Genomic DNA, 18,857 nt, shown 5'->3' with positions numbered 1-18,857 from the left:
ATCTGGAAGAAGCAGAACGTTTTGATATATGAATTAGTAAAATTAGTGAGGATGCAACGATGCATTCTCACTAATTATGAATAATCTAGTGTTTCTCTACAAAACAAAAAAAACATTCAGAACGTTATGTGAACTTAAGAACTTGCCACACACAACATGGGGGACGCTTTGTGGCGTATTTGCTGCCGTTGCTTTCACGGATTTCCGTAAAAATCAGTTAAAGTCTTCAAATCATACGAGATCTTGCGCACAGCTGCAGGTGCGCAAGATCTCGTTTAACTCACAAAATCTTTTTTATTTTTAAGTTAAAACATATGTTAAATATTCTACTATTACGCAAAAATACATCACCAAGTGCAAACCGAATACCCTTCAGTCATAAGTTTCGTTTTCCTTTCTTCATAAAAGTAGGCGTGTTGTGAATATTTGGGTCAGGTCAGCTGTAGTTATCGTCGAAGAGCCATTGTTAGGTCAGACTTCTTTCGGAATGGCTTCTAAGGATTTAATTATTAAGGTCCTGTGTGACAACCATGGATGTTTGGACTTTGAGCAGCTGCTAGAACTCGCCCAGAGCAATTTCGGCTTTGAGATCGCAGATCTGCGCTCAGTTCTTTTTGACGACGGTATAATAGCTATAAGAGAAGGAAAAGAGGAGCTCACCAGCGGTTATTTAATCAGGCCTGATAGTCTGGTAGTGGCAAAAACCAGTCTGAGGCTTTGCCAGGTAAAAGCTAGACCGTGTAACCAGTGTGATGGTTTACACCTGTGCAGGTATATTGTTGGTGGAAGCTGCACATTCGGGTAAGTTAACTTGAACAGTACGCAATTACTCTTTTAATAACCAATATGCAATTCAGTTTAATAAACTAGAAATAGTTTTGGATTATATTTTATGTTGTGTACCTTACAAATTGTAAGGCTTACTCTCAGACTTCCCTAGAAACTTTCTTTAAATTGTCGCCTACTTGTGCAAAACCCTAACACTTTAAGAAAACGGCACTGTGATTTGATTTGTATCTAGCACATTTTTGGTTAAATATAAAACTGATGAGAAAACAAAGCTTTGCTGAACAAAATGTGAACTTTTGCCAGTCAAGGCGCTAAAAATAGAATATTATTGCACTGACATGGGTGTGTTGTGTTATGATTTTGTTTTCAAGGAAATACTTCTGAAAGCTTACTCATAAAATAAAATATTATTACTCGCACTCAATAAGTAGTCTACAAGTAAGCAGAGGACCAATAAAGCTTTTCGTAAAAAATATTTTTACATTGGAAGAGAGATATTTGTTTTCGTCTTTCCTTTGTGAGTTCAGATAATTTCACCATGTTGTCCAGAAGAGGGCAGTGTTCAACGGCCTTAGTCATTGCGTTCCTTCCAAAACTGTGCAACTGTGCCTTGCTACAGTTTTCATACCCATTTAAGGCATTTTAATTTATCTTTGTGTATGTTTAAGTTTTTCTGGTGTGAGTTACCATTGCCATATAAATTATTTGCTCATGTGTAAGCAGCTGGAGGAGCTCTACTAAATTGGAGTGAGGCTTTAGCCTCTTTTTGATCCCCTGAAGGTCACGGAAAACAACTTGAGTATACTAGAAGTAAAATGCTATAGTATTTTGTTGTTACAATAGAAATAGAATCTCCACGGTTTATAATGGATTGGATGTACACCAATCTATAGTTTATCCTGTTTTACATTTATGTATTTGCTATCTACAGATTTCCTTGAAGACTTTTGATGGAACTGTAATTACTGTAAAATTGTTTTTCGTTTTATGACTGAAATGGCTTGAGTCGTTTTAGGAGTAGAAGAAGTCATATGTTCGCTCAACGAAGGATAAATGAATAAATGTGTTATCTATTTTAACCTAACTCCCTGTCCTGTCTGTTCGTAGTTATATTACAGCTTGTGTGTGAAGAATAAGTACAGCCTGTCCTTTCACTGCTATGCAGATGACATGTATCTGCCAATAAATTGCAACAGGCATGAAGCTATGACTTCCTTGTATGTCAGATAATAAGTAGAGGTTGACTCGTGTTTTTCATATTTAAACAATGACAAAAATGAACATATATTGTTTTGGAAAGGGGAAGTAGCTGGCCTTAATACTTCTTTCAGCTGCGTTCCCACAGTCAAAAATCTTGGTGTGCTTCTTACCTCAAATTTAAACTTGACAAACAAATAATGTTGTCAGGATGAGTTTCTTTAACGTACGGCTCCTGGCAAAGGAAAAAAACGTTCTAAATTATAACAACCTTGAGATGGTTGCTCCTGCTACTACACCTTTGTGACAGGATTATTGCAATTTGCTTTGTTTTGGAATGAACCAGCCTTCAGAATGTTGCCGCCATCTCCCAACACAATCTAAGAAACATGATCACATCACACCAATATTTTAATATCTTCACAATCTGCCCATTCGGTTTAGGATTGATTTTATCTTCCTGTTGTTTGTTTTCAAAGCTCTGAATGGTCTGACCTCATTGTATTTACGTGATGTTTTAACTGTTTTACTGTTGGTTACAAATAAATTCATTATTATTTCTAATTTAAATTTTCATTAGATTCAAACAAAAAAATATTTGTATGTTGTCTTTAGAGACAGGTGTAAAAATCCGCACAGTCTCACCTCTCACCACAACAGTCGGCTTTTAAGGAGACACGGTCTTCATGTTCTGACAGAGAAACAGTTGTTGCAGCTCTTGATGCAGAATGATCCTTATCTTCTTCCTGAGGTAGGACCTGCTGACTTGAGTCAGATGATGAACATTAAGTCTGTCTTGTTATCTCAAGACGCTACACTTTTGATCCCCTCTGTTTTTCTTTAGGTTTGTCCACATTACAACAAGGGTGATGGTCAGTTTGGCTCCTGCAAGTATGCCGCCACCTGCAAAAAGCTCCATGTCTGCCTGCACTTCCTGCAGGGAGACTGCAAGTTTGGCTCTTCATGTAAGAGAAAACACACTTTTGACCAACAAGCGTTGAAACTTTTCCAAGGATTCAGTGAGGAGAATATCCAAAACCTGTACAAGATCTATAGAAATAAATTCATCATCACTGGTCAACAAGAGAAGCCAGCTGCTGCATCAGGTTATTAGTTACTTTTATAAAAATGTGCTCTATTTGTTTTACTTCCCATGAACTGAAGACAGTATTCTACATAGCATATGTTAAATGATTCTTTACTTTAGTGCTTCCAGAGGTGAAAATCAGCCATCAGCAGCCTTCCCGTGAACCTTCTCAAAACAAACCTCAATCTCCAACTAAGTCTGCCAGCCCTCCTAAACCATTAACTGATGCTGAGCGTAACGAAATCTGCCTCTTCTTTATACGCAGACACTGCAGCTTCAAAGGTATAAACCCATAAGAGAGCTGATGTTTTCCATATGCAGCACTCTGAGTTTTCACAGTTGTCACGTTCTGAACGGACATTTCTTGTGGATTTTGTCACAGAGAAATGCAGCCGAGTCCACTGGCACCTGCCTTACAGATGGCAGGTTTTAGACCAGGATGGTGTGACCTGGAAGGACCTGGTCAACATGGAGGAAGTTGAGAAAGCATTCTGTGATCCATCATGTGAGACGAGCTGCAAAGATCAACCATCACCTACTTCAGCATTTATGAAGTTTTTTGGTTTTCAAAGGTACAATAGCTACTCTTTCACTTCCTGAGAAATTGAACGCCAGAGATATGTGTTTTGGTTCAGCCAAGCTTTAAGAGTAACTACTTTCTTTTGGCAGTGCACCAAAAAGTGAGCCTTGCGTGGACTTCAAAACGATGACGTTTGAAGGATCACAAGTTCGGCGGCTGTCGACTACCTCATCTGTATCAAAGCCCCCACACTTCATTTTAACAACAGAGTGGTTGTGGTACTGGAAGGAAAACGACGGGAGATGGGTGGAGTATGGACAGGTGGGTTGATGAAATTCAGTTTTTAGATATCATTAACGTAATGACTGCAAATTATCTGAAAACACTGCTGTTGAAAAGAGGCCCTGCAGTTTGTCACTGAAAAAAATGAGCAAAAATATTAAAATAGGTGAAGTTACGACAAATCTTCTCGAGTCTAAGCAGAAGTTCAAATTGCTTTGACAGATATTAAAAGGGCAAAAATAAGTCTGAGTATGAAATCTTTGAAGCCGAAGTAAAGTAAATGTATTAATTTTAGCCTAAATTGACTGTAAACTGATAAGACTCTATTAACTGCAAAAGGTTTACCTGTTGTCCTTTATCCTTTAAATCTAACTAAAAGGTAAAAATAGATAATTTATAACTAAGTTAAATCACGAATAAGTTACTGTAAGTGAGTTTGTTCTAAAGTTGAAGGACTGTTAGGCGCTGTTCAGGTTTGTCACCGCTCTCAACCTGGAGTGTCGGCCAGAACACCACTCAGGCCAGGATTCAGCTCAGGACCAGATGTTTGGATGAGGTGCACCAGGAGTTTAATGAAGACACGAGGCAGGATCCTTTAACTGTTCTGTATTCCAAACTGTATCACAGATAATCCAATGAACACGGATGGGCATAAATGTGTCTACATTTCCTAGAATAAACAAAAATACAGAAAATAAGTTCAAGGTGTCCTATCATTACACATTACACCATGCCAATATACCTTAGAAACTAAGAAGGAAACCTCTAAGTCAATATTACTAAGCAAACTAAGGCAAGTTAACTCCACAGTTAACTAATAACCATGCCTCTGCTCCACTGAGAATAGGTATGCATGTGCAACACAACGCTCTACAACACACGAAGCAGATAGCTCGGACTCAGCAACAGGTGAAATAATAGTAAACAAATAAACTTCAAATCGCTCATTTAGCTGCAGTAATCACTCAAATATTGCAACTTACTCATCAATGACGCACACTCTTAAGGAGAACACATATCTTGTGGTCTTTCCCACGAGTTAGCACAGCGGCTCGGTTACCCAAACTTCCCCACCAGATACCAGCAACGTTGGCTACGGCAAGGTGTTGACATCATCACTGCCTATGCCTTAAGGGACAAAAGTAACGCTGAACAGAAAACACATAATACAAAGAGTAATATTCAACACCAAACTTAAACTATATATAAGGGTCTTTTGAACAGTTACGCTGTACTGTACTGCAAGGAGGAAAGACAAATGATTAAAGGAATGAATGAACAGTTTATCTATATGTGTATCTTAATTATCCCGTACTTAGCTTGTCTTTGCAGGCTTACACATCTTGGGTCATGGACCTTTTTTTTCTTTCCTTGTTTTTTGTTGTTTTATATTCCTCTAGTTAATGAGACTAAATGCCTCAGTCTTCTGCTTTACTTGTGCTCCTCCCTCTCAGTCAATTTGTTTCACCCGTTTCACTTCCCAGTAATCAGTCATCCCTGTAAATAGACTTCATAACTTCATAACAACACATGATCAGACAACAAATGGAATGTAGCCCTTGTTGACACACCTGTATGTTTCTTATTTGTTGAAGTGAAAATGGAAAAAAAAAACTGAGAAAGGAGCCGGTCTCTAATACAAGAGATTAAAACATGGTCTCTGGTTAATTCCTTGAACTACGTGCATTCAAAGAATTAACCAGATTAACCATTAACCATCGGCTATGAAACCACTGGCTACAAAAGTAGCTCTTTTTTCTAGCTACAGACATGCAGCTTAACCTGGTGGGTGTGTCTCTCTCACAGCAAAGCAAAAGAGGACACTGGATGATTGCTGATACCATAAAATAAATTATTGTAACACTGCTACCACTACATTCTTAATTTGAAGAGTTGCATCCTTTTTTATGAAATGTTATTCTTCATTGGTTACCAATGTTTTTTTGGGACCAAGTGTATATAGGTGTTCCTAGCTTTCTGAAGGAAACAAATATTTTAATGCTTACACGATTGTTCTTTGTCTTTTGTGTTTCTTTTAGGGTTCAGAGGATCCCTCGGTCACTTCCCAAACTCTGGAGAATGTGTACATGGCAGACAGAGAAACAGAGATCTCTTTCCAGGCTGGCAAACAAAAGTATGTTTTACACTTTAAGGATGCAGCAGGAACCCAGCAAATGTACCAGCAGAATGTACAATACCAGACCAAGAGAGACGTCCGAAGGAGGCCTCGCTTTGTGTCAGCTCAAGATGTGGAGGCGAAGCTGAAGAGGTAATATGCGGCTGCGTGGATTCTTTGCCATTGTAAGGTTTATTTTTGTACATTGCAGTGTCACTGAGATGATCCCTAATTTCTGTATTTTCTCTGCAGTGAAACATCACACACTGCAAACTCGTCCATTGTGGAAAATGTCCCACCGCATTGGGACAAGACCGCACTGCCTGATCTAGGGTATAAGGTATCCTTTTTGATATCTTCTGTAAATCATTATTGTTATTAATAATATTTTTTTTTTCTATGATTAGCTTTCAATATTTCTTATAACTCCACCTCTATATTTGACTCTCTTTTTCTTTTTTTCTTTTTTTTACCAGCGCCTGGTTCTGTCCAAACCCGCAGCAGATTACAATATGATTGAGATGTTGTTCAAGCGCACCCTGCCTAATGCTAACATTGAAAGCATCCAGCGGATTCAGAATCCATCCTTGTGGAAGGTCTTTCAATGGTAAATCTCAGCAGTTTAAATATTATATTTTTGTGGGCAGGGCAACTTGGTTTTTGGTGTTATGAAGAGTAACTCCTGGTAAGTATTTGTGTTTCATATTTTGTACTTTATTTGCAGGCAGAAGGAGCAGATGCAGAAAAGGAATGGAGGGAAACTTGTGAATCAGCAGTACTTGTTCCACGGGACAGAAGAGAGTCTGGTTGACGCCATATGTGAGCAAAACTTTGACTGGAGGATGTGTGGCGTCCACGGAACAGCCTATGGCAAAGGTATCGTAAAACATACAACTGTTTTTGATCAAAAGCAGAATCTAGAAGTAGAACATTTCTAATTATTCTTTATTTTCTCTCTCATATTTTTTTCTAGGGAGCTATTTTGCCAGAGATGCAACCTACTCGGACAGATATTCCAGGGTTGGAGGGGGTCAAACCAAGAACATGTTTGTTGCCCTGGTCCTGGTAGGCGAATACACGACTGGGAGCAGCAGCTATGTTCGACCACCACCAAAAGCAGGAAGCAAAGCTCTTTATGACAGCTGTGTTAATTCCACCAGCAACCCCACCATATATGTGATCTTTGAAAAACAGCAGATTTATCCAGAGTACCTAATCAAATACAGATGAGTCAAAACTTATTGTTCTCAAAATTTTGGTTGAGGGAATAACTCCAGCATAGAATGCTTCATAGTGCATCTGATTGCTGTGATATTTGGATGAAGATTATTTAAACATTTTAAATGTTTAGACAACCTGTAAAGCAAAGTAGTTTTGATTCAATTTCTCCTTCCAGCTCACACTTCATCCTAATCTGTGTTTTCTGCATTTTTCTGGGCACAGTCTCTTTATTTAAACGAAGGTAACAACTTGTGCATGTTTGAACCGCGTACTAGTGAGTAATGTTTAGTGATTCATCAATATTAGGTTAGAGGGGCTGAAGCTAAGGGAGATGGAGCCTTTATGTTTGTCACTCCAAAACAGTTTAATTCTGGGACTATGTTTTGCTGACACTGGACACTTTTAAATCCAGTTGCAAAAACCTTTTTGTTTTTCATAATTATATTGTGAATCTTTTCATTTGGTGTGTATCATGTGCAAAATTTAACTATGCGTTTGCTTTAGAATTGATCAATTACTTAATTTTTTGTGCATCAATACTTCAGATGAACAGGTGTCTATGCTTACTGTGGGTGTTGTTTTCCGTTTTGTAATTATGTAAATCAAAGGGAGGCATTTATAGAGCAACTTTTGATCTGCATTAGATTTGTAGAATAACTTTTTCTCGTTGCTGCTAAATAAAGATAATGCAATCTGTATGGATTGTTTTATTTTGCACTTTGTATTTCAATATGTTAAAATATTGCCATTCTTTTAGAGAGACACGTTTCCCAGTCCAGCATAAAAAGAATTTCAGATGTTCAAAATAACTTATTAGAAATTATTTCTGTAATTCTAACTGACCACAAACGTTCGTAGAGAAAAACTTTATCTATATTTTTATATGTATACAGTCAATAAATGTACATATTAAATAAAAATCGAATTACTTATTTTCTCTTTTTTTTTTTTTTGCTCGTTATCATGATGAACATAACAGTTTTTGATTAAGTTGTTATGTGTTTGTGACCTTAGTATGATATTTAGTAATTTGCCTTCATCTTACAAATTCTCACATGCAAACAATAAAGCTTTGTGTTGCACAAAATAATATCAGAGGCTAAAAGAACAAGAAGAAAGAGAGAAAGAAAAACGTTCGTTCACGGATGACAAATGTATCACTGGATTTGTCCAGGAAGTGAGAATAGCAGCAGCCAAAACACAGATAAAAACCAAACAAATGTAATTGAATAATGATGAATGAGGACAAAAATATTTAGAACATCTATTGGGAACACAGTTTAAACACACTTAGTGAAAGGGCATTTCGCTGAGACCTAGACAAAGATGATATTACCAAGATAGCTGCCTTTTGTGTTATGATGGTATTGCTGCAGGAGTTTACAGATTCCACAGTCTAGTTTTTGTGGGAGACGTAATGACAGCAAACATATTGTGTCATGGCCAGGCGTAAATACATCAACAAACAGACGGGTCCTAAGTGACAAAAGTCACATATTATGTTCATAAAAAGTCAGACATAAAGACCCACAAAGTGTCACTTAATAAATCTCAAAAAACTTGTGTTAATAGAGCTCATGCTCATGAGGCTAGAAGGTATGTCCAATTCAGTAACTCTAGTGATTAAAATGCTGTCATTATAAACAAAAATTTAAAAACTCAGTCAAGAAAGGATATCAGTTTAGTGAAATGTGTTACTTTAATGTTGTAATGAGGTCTTTGTCTGATAGTCGAGTGTTCAAGAAGAGTTTGAAAAAGGTCGTATATTTATGACTTTCGAGCTGTAGCTTTTATTTTGAAAGCCACCCATCGGAATTAAGGTATTTTCTTTTTCCGGTTTTCTTGCCGTGAGAAGGTGGTCCTCCCTGGGGTGAAAAACACCGTCCAGATTCAAGAGTACGACTAGACAACTGTGGGAAGTTTCTCAACACTTTCAGACGCTTTCTAAACAAGCTACAAAAACTGGCGTTAGGCTGATGAATTGCCATCGAGGTTGGCGGCGGATTTGCGGTGTTTGAGTCGGGAACTGAAGTTGGGAAAGTGTGGGGTGAAAATGGAGAGCCCAGCTGAGTGAGAGTGAGGCAGAGTGGGGTGAGGAGGCTGGATTTGGCAGGAGCTGCTGCTAACAGGCTAATTAGCTTGGTCACACACTTCTCCGGTAAGTTTGGGCTTGAGATTTAAAAGTCACTTTATTAATTTTAGTAACAGAATTGTTGATTGTTAGCCTCTGGAGACTGCCACTATGTTATGTCCTGCTGAAGTAAAAGTTATGGTTATTTTTTCTCTGCGTAAAAAAACAAATCTAACGGGCCTATGTTTAAAAGAAGAAAGAAAACACCAGAATTACGCTTTGAAGCGTTTTTACAACATACTACGTTAATAAACTAACTAGGACCTACTTTTAATATGTGGTTTTCATTAAATTTGTTGCCACATAGAAATCTTTTACAGATGTTTATAAATAATCAACTCTTATGCGTTTCGTTATCCTTTTCAGTTCTCGTTTGATATTGATTACATTTAACCTGGAAATACACTGATTGCCGTTTTCTCGGCCGATTTATGTAAAAATGACTCTTAATTTGATTCTCCACATTAAAAAAAATAGTTTATATTTGGCCGGTGCCTAAAAGTATGGAATATCTAAAGTGCCACAATGTAATGAATACGAAAATTAAATGAATAAATATACTGATTGAAATAATTTGACTTTTTTTTTTCAATTAATCTCAACGCCATTTTTTATTGTTGTATTTATTTATTTATTTATTTTACAAAAAACATTAACACTTTTTGCATGAAATACATTCAAGATTTAAGAGATACAATATTTATGCTTTAATGGATGAAACATGCATTCAGACCTACTGTGTGATAACCATAATAAATTAATTATTATTTATGTATAGATAAATAAAATGCCTGAATGTACAGAATGTTAATTATGACAAATTAAAACAAACTGGGGAAAAAATAGGTCTTAGTTCAGTCATGAGTGCAAATTTTTAAAGGTACACAAATCCTTGCAGCGAAGTACCACTGGAGGCATTGCACACTGCCACCTACAGCCACCTCCACCGACCGGTCGGTCAGTTCTGCAGGTCTCCACAATGCAGCATAAAGGAGCCTCGAATTTCTGACCTTGTGTGTGAAAGTTGATACACCTTCATCTTTTATGGTCAGATTTTAAGACTTGGCCACACCCACATGTTTGCAGCAAAAATCTTTTGATGACTTTTGATCGTCAATGTGTAAAGACTATACTGACTCATTTAGAAGTATCCTTATTGGAAAACTGTAGGAGGAGCTTGTTCAGATATGTGTTTGAGGAAATAAAGGGACAAAATATAGGTTTTACTCTAAAATGGTTGACTTCCTATTGGATTGGACCATGGGTCCAAAACATTTCTGTCATAAGTCTTGAAAGGTTACAAGTGTGTACTGAATTTCATCATAACGTTTAACATATTTGCATAGCATTTTTTTAGTGGTTGAATTAATACCCATCTTGTTCAATTTTATGCTTATCAGATATATGTTAAAATTAGAGCCGAAATGCATGGTCATGGTGAGACATCAGATTTTGCCGTGCTGCCACAAATGTCAAAAATGACATTAAGGTGGATTATCTTTAAGAAGTGCTGTGAAGCCATTTGACCACATCCCTTTTGAGTTTTGGTGTATTGATAAGCCTCCAAAAAGCTGCTGTATTTTTGCTTAAGATATTGGACACCGCAGTTAGAATAATTAGAATAAACATGTTGTTGTTATACTGAGCTGTAAAAACAAGCAGCAGAGAAATCTTTGAAAATCTCAGTAACTTTCACTTTTGATTCATTTGATCTCATGACACAAGCACTATGGAATATTACAGAATGGCACTTAGCATATTATCGCTAAATTAAATACTGGGACTACCATACACTTTTATTAATGCCAATCGTTTACCTTTCTGTGATTAATTTGCAAACTAGAATGGAAAAAAGAGGTTTCAAAGTCAACCATCAAGTATCAATGCACCTCCAATCGGTGCATTGATGCCACTGCATATTCTTAGTCCTGAAGGTCCTACAAGTCTTCACTGCATGCTTTCCATTTAAACTGAACTTCTGTTTTATGATGCTCTGTGTAAAATTACACCCAATATTCTGCTGATAATATCATTGTTAAGTAAATTTGGGATTATTTTGCATTTCACAGCGTCACTCCTCCACAGCCAACAATTCTCCCTGGGGACCAATGCTGTTTAATCAAGACTGTTGCTGACTCTGAAGCTTCTCCTAATGGATCAAAGGACAGTGGATGGCTGCATTTTCCCTGGAAGTTCTGCATGAGTCCTGAGGATAATGTTTTCGGAGAGGCTTGCTGTCCCTGTCAAACACCTCATTCATCGAATCGATTGTTTTGTGCTGTAGGCTTCCGTAGGGTTTGTACTAATGCAGTCTTGTTTAATGGGAGCCTGGTAGGTTCCTGAAAGGCTTGTGGGTCTTCCTGCCCAATGAGTGGACAGCTAAGAGAGCTGCACCAAAAAAAGAACAGCGCAAGGAACAACAACAACAACAAGTAATCCTGACTTGTTGGGATACACACGGTGCATAATATATTAATGAATTTATGGGCTGTATTGAGGTGTCATATTCATGAAACGCAGCTGCTGAGGCCAGCTCATCTGGACTTGGATGGGAGTGATCAGCCTCATTCCTGAACGTCTGTCTGAGCTTGGATACAGCCTGGATGTTGGATGTCATTGGCCCGTTGAATCAGCTGTTGCGGTGATGAGGCAGGACTCCTGGTGGCCTGTGTGGCTGGCTGGGCAGTGGCCCAAGGTGATGTGATGGGGTGCCGGAACAGCAAGGTCCTCCCTGAGCCTCCAGGGGACGTCCAGTTGGATCTGGTCAAAAAGGTCAGCAATAGACGAGGGTGTAGCTGCACAGCCTTCTCCTACAAGGATATATGATAAAGCTTTATTAACAATCTTAACTGCCCTTATTGTCAGTCCAGTTTTTGTTTTATCTGATGATTTGTAGCTATTTAGCAATAGTCTTGCTTGCTTTGATAAACATTTTAAGCAAACAGAGAGCATTCAGTAATTGTATTTCGTTGGTAATTGCTAAATTACTTACCAAATATTTTGTTTATGAGGGCAAAAGTCAAATAGAAAGAAATACTGAACTGTTTTCTTTATCTGAAGTAACAGAACCTTGACGTTCTAAGGTTCTATTTTCTGTTCTCCTCAGGTCGATCCTCAGCCTCCTCAGACGGATATCTATAAGCACTTCATACGAGGGGATGGCACTGGAAGCAAGACGGGCGAGGCTGGAGGCGTGGCAGCTGAAAAGCCTGACCACCCCTGCGCATATCAAGGGCAAGCACAAGCTGCCTCTCCCACTTCCGCTTCGGCTCAGACTCCTAAAGACCCTTCCAAACTGTCGGACCCTCAGCGAAAGAAGGTGGCGAAGTACCGAGCCAAGTTCGACCCTCGAGTCACGGCTAAGTACGAGCTAAAAGCCCTCATCGGTCGTGGGAGTTTCAGCCGGGTTGTCCGGGTGGAGCACAAGAGCACGCGGCAGCCGTACGCCATCAAGATGATCGAGACCCGTTACCGCGAGGGCAGGGAGGTGTGCGAGTCGGAGCTGTGCGTCCTGCGTCGGGTTCGTCACACCAACATAATCCAGCTGATGGAGGTGTTTGAGACGGCAGAGCGTGTTTACATGGTCATGGAGTTGGCCACGGGAGGAGAGCTCTTTGACCGCATCATTGCTCGCGGTTCCTTCACAGAGCGAGACGCCACCCGGGTGCTGCAGATGGTGCTGGACGGCGTCAAGTACCTCCACGCTTTGGGGATCACTCATCGGGACCTGAAGCCAGAGAATCTGCTGTACTACCACCCCGGAGCCGACTCGAAGATCATCATCACAGACTTCGGTTTGGCTAGCAGCCGGAAGAAAGGAGACGAGTGTCTGATGAAAACCACCTGCGGCACGCCAGAGTATATCGCCCCAGAGATCCTGGTTAGGAAGCCCTACACAAACGCCGTGGATATGTGGGCGCTGGGGGTGATATCGTACATCCTGCTGAGCGGAACCATGCCCTTTGAGGACGATAACCGCATGAGGCTCTACCGGCAGATCCTGAAGGGGAAGTATAGCTTTTCTGGAGAGGTAAGAACTGACATCTGTAGCTTTCTTCTTCTTCCCCCATTTCTGGAGTACATGCTGCGCCCTGCGGGAGGGTTTATCAACAGATTTCCAAGAAGTGCAGCTTGACACAGTTCCCACACAGGCTCACTAGATTTCTAAACCGCTGTACTCCTCTCCAACTCCACATTCAATATTTCTTAATCATTAAAATAAAGACATTTTCCTTTTTTTTTTTTGTAATTGCTCTCCTAAATTCTTTTAAACATGTTTACAGAGAAGGCAAATCGAACTTAAAGTGAAAAGAAAAAGTGAGAGAAGAAGATTTTGCTCGGTGTCGTTATAATATACTTATCATACTTTACTGATGTTTCTTTATCTGACAGGAGAAATGGAAATGAGTTATCTTTGTGACAGCCAGCTAGGGCTGAAAAACGTATCAATAATTATTGATTTTGTTTGTTTGTTTTAAATATCTAAAATACAGCCAAAATGGCAGCGTGACCTTTCCCATTTTATCCACAACCTTTTCACCATGCTGTTATTATTTTTAATCAGTTATGAGGCACAGTGATGAAACCTTAAACTCCTGCTGCGCAAGTCACTCAACAGTTTGTTGCTAGGCAACCAAAGAGTGAGTGAGTTAGTTGATGCCATCAGCCTTGTTTAGCCTGCTGTGAGAGGTTGAGCAGCTAGAGCGTTTCCTCTGCCTACATCCCCCAGAATGCTGCATGGTTCTGGATTGTTGTCCAGTGAAATTATTGAATTTTCTATCAGAAGTTTTATCTATTGATTTTGATCACGTATCTATCTATGATAGATGTCGTTATTGATGTATCGAAAGCACCTAAAAATTCAATTTAAATATTGGTCTTAGCTAATCCGTTATGTGTCGACTGAACACATCCCTTCTTTTAGTTTGAGAGTGTTTTTCGCCTCAATGATTCTGAAGTCGGAGTGAAATCACTGGACAATCTAAAACCCTCTTGAAAGCAGTCCTCTGCTGGACTGAATGAGCGAAAAAGCAGCCAGAGGCCAAAGAAAAACTGGTAAACAGTCAAATATTTGAAGTCGGCCTTGTTGAAAGAATGTATAAATGAACAAGGGACTGGATGAAGATCCTCCCACAGTTTTGTATGGCCTTTATTTTACAGTACGGCTAGAAAAAGTGCATATTAATCCGGTCTTTTACATAGTGTATAACATTAATACTTCCAGTGAATGCTTTCCCAAAAACACCCTCAGTAAATCTTTGCTCCTTATGCAGACATTTCTGCACAAACTTTATTTTTTTATTTTTTTATATGTAATAAGAAGCTGTTGAGTCATTTCAATTTTCAGGGGATTAGCTTGTTTTGCCTGATGGGTTAAATGAATTCCCAACCTGACATGTTTATCCCTTTCTTGAAGCAAATGTTCTCGTGGCTTTGGGCTGGAAATAGTTAAGCCTAATGTGAGTCAGGCGAGTTGTCTTTGTGATTTGTAGGGACAGTTTTACTGGAAGTACAAGGAACGTTGTGGTCCTGCTAAAAATGACATAAAACACATTGTATTCTGTAAGATATTTATCCAAAAATCTGTCCACACACTTCACAAGTAAACTGCTGTGAAAATATTTTTTATTAGCCATTAAACAGTAATACCATGAAGTGATTCTTAAAACTTCAGCATATCCATATGGGCTAATATTTGGTAGCTTTGCAAGAATAAATGGCTGCTTTAAATTTGAGACGTGAACCATCACTGATGTTGCATACAGCTGTACATCTGAGTGCTCTGAACTTGTGAAGCAGCCAGCTACAAGAATCAATTTTCCCTTGATCGGCTCTGATTGTGGTTCCTGAATGAAATCCTTATGATCATCTCTAGTCTTCAAGTCTGCAATATAACTTGTACAAAATTAACTGAAGGATAACCAACTCTGTTCAAGCTATGCTTTTAGCATTTTCCTGCTGTGGCAGAAGTTGCAGTAACCTACATCTTTTCCCGTTTACATGAAGAATTTACCAGTCCTGAAAAGAAAATCCCAACTCTAACATTTGTAAGAAATATGGGCCTGAGCGTAGGAGTTGCGATGTAACAGACCTGAATGTGTTTTCCTTTGGGATTTGACTCCTGACAGCTGGGATAAATAATGTTCACATTTACAGCTGCGGTCCAGGAACTAGTCATAGCCAAAACATGGCTCTGGGAGGGCAGAAACATATGCGTTTTATATGCGTCGTGTATGTTTAGTCGACACGGCTGATTTATCTGCTGCAAGAACAGAAAGAGTCCGAAAACCCAGCTGGTGGCCAAACCGGACAAGGTGACCAAGTTTTGTGTGTATTTGTGTGTGTGTATGTTTGCGTGTGTTGTAGCATGTAATTCCTGGCCAAGCAGGGGGTCGAGTTTGACTCACTACTAGTCACTCGTACTGAATCCAGTTTATTTCTTGCCAGAACAAAGCAGCCATTGCTGAGAAAATTTGTATCCAAAGTTGGACGAAATACTTTGGGAACATAAAACTCGACACAATCAGACACATAAAGATTTAAACTCTCTAAAATCTACATCCGATGTTACGATGTGAGAGAATCTGAACTAATGCAAGTCGATCACAGACTGGATGTGGACAGAATGTCTTGTGACTTCACAGACTTCAAGGTTTAGCTACGTTTTCTGAGTTCTGTGCTTCTGCTGCCACCTTCTGGTCAGAGGACAAATTTGCAAACAAACTCATCTCTGTAGGAGGAATATTTATGTTGACTTCTGGTTCCTGTCACACAACAATGGAAAAGTTTTAGGCCTGCAATGACTAATTGGGTTAATCATGATGAATGATGAAAATAATAATAAAAAAAACACATTAGTGTTAATATTAAGTGAAGGAGACATTGCTGAGTTTTTCACATCTTGTTAGAAGTATGTTTTTATGTGCAGATTTGTTTTGCTTCAAATGAAGGAAAGCTATGTTATTCAATTTTAGGTAATAATAAAAAGAATAAGACTATTTGTTCATTTGTATTTTAAATGTATGTGTAATAGTGGTTAAATGAGAAATCTTCAGAATTTAATTTAATTGATAAATTGCTAGAATCGATAGACTTATCGATTACTAAAATAATTTAGTTGGAGCCCTAAAGAGTTTTGACTAACACTATTGATGAGTAAAGTACAAACATTCCCCACAAGGTAATAAAGTTATGGCAACATAATTATACTATTTCTATGACCATTGTACCTATATCAGGACAGACGAAGCAGATCATCATTCTGAAGAATGAATCTTTTTGAGTGAAAAAAATATATAGTAACTGAGAACCCTGCAGTTTATGAGGAAATTATTTTTGTATGACCTGTATCAAAAATGTTCCTTCCCATGTCATGTTTCCGACTTTTTTTAAAATAAATTTTATCCTCTGTTCCCAGCCGTGGCCCAGCGTGTCCAACCTGGCCAAAGACTTTGTCGAGCGGATTCTGACAGTGGACCCCAGCGAGCGGCTGACGGCGGGCCAGGCCCTCAAGCATCCCTGGATCGTCAGCATGGCGGCGGCCTCCTCTATGAAGAACCTGCAGCGCTGCATATCTCAGAACCTCTTGAAGCGTGCCTCGTCGCGCTGCCAGAGCACAAAGTCGGCCCAGTCCACGCGCTCCAGCCGCTCCACCAAGTCCAACAAAGCTCGCAGGGTGCGAGAGAAGGAGCTGCGCGAGCTGAACCGTCGCTATCAGCAGCAGTATAACGGCTGAGAAAGCTCCGCTGCGGTCCTTTTGACTCGGAAACGTTCGGTGTCTTGAAACGACTGAGAGGACGTTCCCAATCGTAGACGCTCCCAGTGTTAAAAGCCAAAAACGCCTGAAAGGTGGTGCTTTGCTACAAACATTCCTACCAGTTCAACGTGCTGAAACATGAAGTGAAGACTATAAATCGACAAAAACTCTCGATGAAGACGCAGGTTGGATCATTCGGTTGCTTCTTCTCCACCTGTGTCGCTATTTATTTATTATTGTGACGATAAATCTCCATTCAAACGGTCACTGGGTAATGACCTTCCAAATGGATCTGTTGAACAGAGTTCTGGACACTGATGTTTCTAAGAAGCAACGTGTTCTTTGAAGTGGGGAGGAACAAATACTCCCTTTTTGTTTCCAATCAAAAGTGCTGTGAATCTGTTGTTGAACTCTGTACAGACCTCATGATGTTGTTGTACAGACCTCATGATGTTGTTGGTACTCCGATTATAGTAAACCATAATCACCGTCTGAAGGATAGCATGAAGGCTTTTTTTTTTAGTTCGTTAGATGTTTAACTGATCAGTTTTATTCTAAACTGGTTCCTGAACCGTCACAAGATTGTGAATCTGTTATCATTGAAACTTAGGTGTATTAAACACTAAAATGTTCCCACTTTCTGCTGTTATCTCTCCTGTGAAGCAAACGGCTGCACTGTTTTGTTGAGTTATAGCTGCACATTCTTAAAGAAGCCACATTCAGAAAAAAAACTTGATTCATTGGCTGCATCAGCTAAAAGTTAAAACTTCGCATTTTTAGTGTTGCGACAAACAAATTAAGGCATTTTGTCAAGTGTGTCATATTTTGAGTTTTCTTGAGGCTAAGTTTTTGGTTTTCAAAATTTTTTCCAAGTGAAACTGTCGGTACACATGCGCCCCCTAGTGTTTTCAAGAGAAATAAAAACATCTTGGAACAATATAGATTTGTATTTTTCAATAAGGCTCAGTTGAGGGGTTGTCTGCAGTCAGTCTTACTCATTGTAAAAAAGAAAATACCGTTGTGTATTTATTCTGAATGAATAAAAATTAGGGTTTTAGGAAGTTAATGCCAAAATGTGACACCAGAGGTCAGTGAAACCCAATGAACCCTTGCTGACAAAAAAAGCATTAAAATTATTCTGTTTTCAGAACAGGATTTCAAAATACAGCTAACTTTGTTTTTAGTTGGAGAAAGTCTACACTTTCTTGTGTAGCTTGTGATCAATAAGCTCTTTTTATGTTTACGAAATCTACCCTAGGTCAAAAAGTAAAGCAGGTAAATTGCAGCCTTAATTCCATAAAAAGGCTACATGTATTTTGATTTCAGTTGTGAAATTTCTGTCCAGTTTTTCTGATACAATATGTGGTGAAATTAAACTCTTACGTCCCTTATATAAACATTTTGCATTCTTGCTCAAAATAATATAGCTCTAATTTACAACAGGAACTTTACAAGGCAAATGTCTTCAGTTTATTTCCAAAGATCTGGCAATATAGGCCGATTGAGATTCAGTTACATGAAGTCCAGTTTAATTGCAGAATATTCGTATAATCCCAGCTGATAAAAAGTTATCAAAGGACACTCAGTTGTTTGCATTGAGTTGTTGGCTTCCCAGAAATCCCTTTAACATTTGGCACAGCTTCATAAAATTTTAAACCATTATCACAAAGAATATATATTTAAAAAGTTTATGTAATGTCTGTAACACTCAAAACGTCAAGAAAACGAAAGTGTAATTGATTTAAACAAAATAAAATA

General features: G+C 38.8%; 2 protein-coding genes across 2 annotated transcripts; both read left to right on the top strand.

Moving 5' to 3' along the window:
• The first annotated feature begins 313 nt into the window (after window positions 1-313).
• LOC106961961 (poly [ADP-ribose] polymerase 12-like) lies at window positions 314-8,132 on the top strand. The gene is made up of 11 exons (XM_015056093.1): window positions 314-801; window positions 2,602-2,737; window positions 2,831-3,092; window positions 3,194-3,355; window positions 3,456-3,645; window positions 3,743-3,914; window positions 5,915-6,144; window positions 6,244-6,331; window positions 6,468-6,598; window positions 6,716-6,867; window positions 6,965-8,132. Exons 1-11 carry the CDS (start codon window positions 488-490, stop codon window positions 7,219-7,221), a joined length of 2,094 nt encoding a protein of 697 aa, XP_014911579.1. The 5' UTR covers window positions 314-487; the 3' UTR covers window positions 7,222-8,132.
• Window positions 8,133-9,025: 893 nt separating this feature from the next.
• On the top strand, window positions 9,026-18,107 carry pskh1 (protein serine kinase H1). Its single transcript, XM_015056095.1, has 4 exons — window positions 9,026-9,370; window positions 11,413-12,115; window positions 12,450-13,373; window positions 16,761-18,107. Exons 2-4 carry the CDS (start codon window positions 12,047-12,049, stop codon window positions 17,076-17,078), a joined length of 1,311 nt encoding a protein of 436 aa, XP_014911581.1. The 5' UTR covers window positions 9,026-9,370; window positions 11,413-12,046; the 3' UTR covers window positions 17,079-18,107.
• The last annotated feature ends 750 nt before the right edge of the window (window positions 18,108-18,857 follow it).

Source organism: Poecilia latipinna, unplaced genomic scaffold (genome assembly GCF_001443285.1).
Source record: "Poecilia latipinna isolate Pla-1442-1.1 unplaced genomic scaffold, P_latipinna-1.0 Scaffold1353, whole genome shotgun sequence".
Taxonomy (NCBI): domain Eukaryota; kingdom Metazoa; phylum Chordata; class Actinopteri; order Cyprinodontiformes; family Poeciliidae; genus Poecilia; species Poecilia latipinna.
Note: the sequence above shows the minus strand (reverse complement) of the source record. Positions and strands in the feature narration are given on the sequence as shown.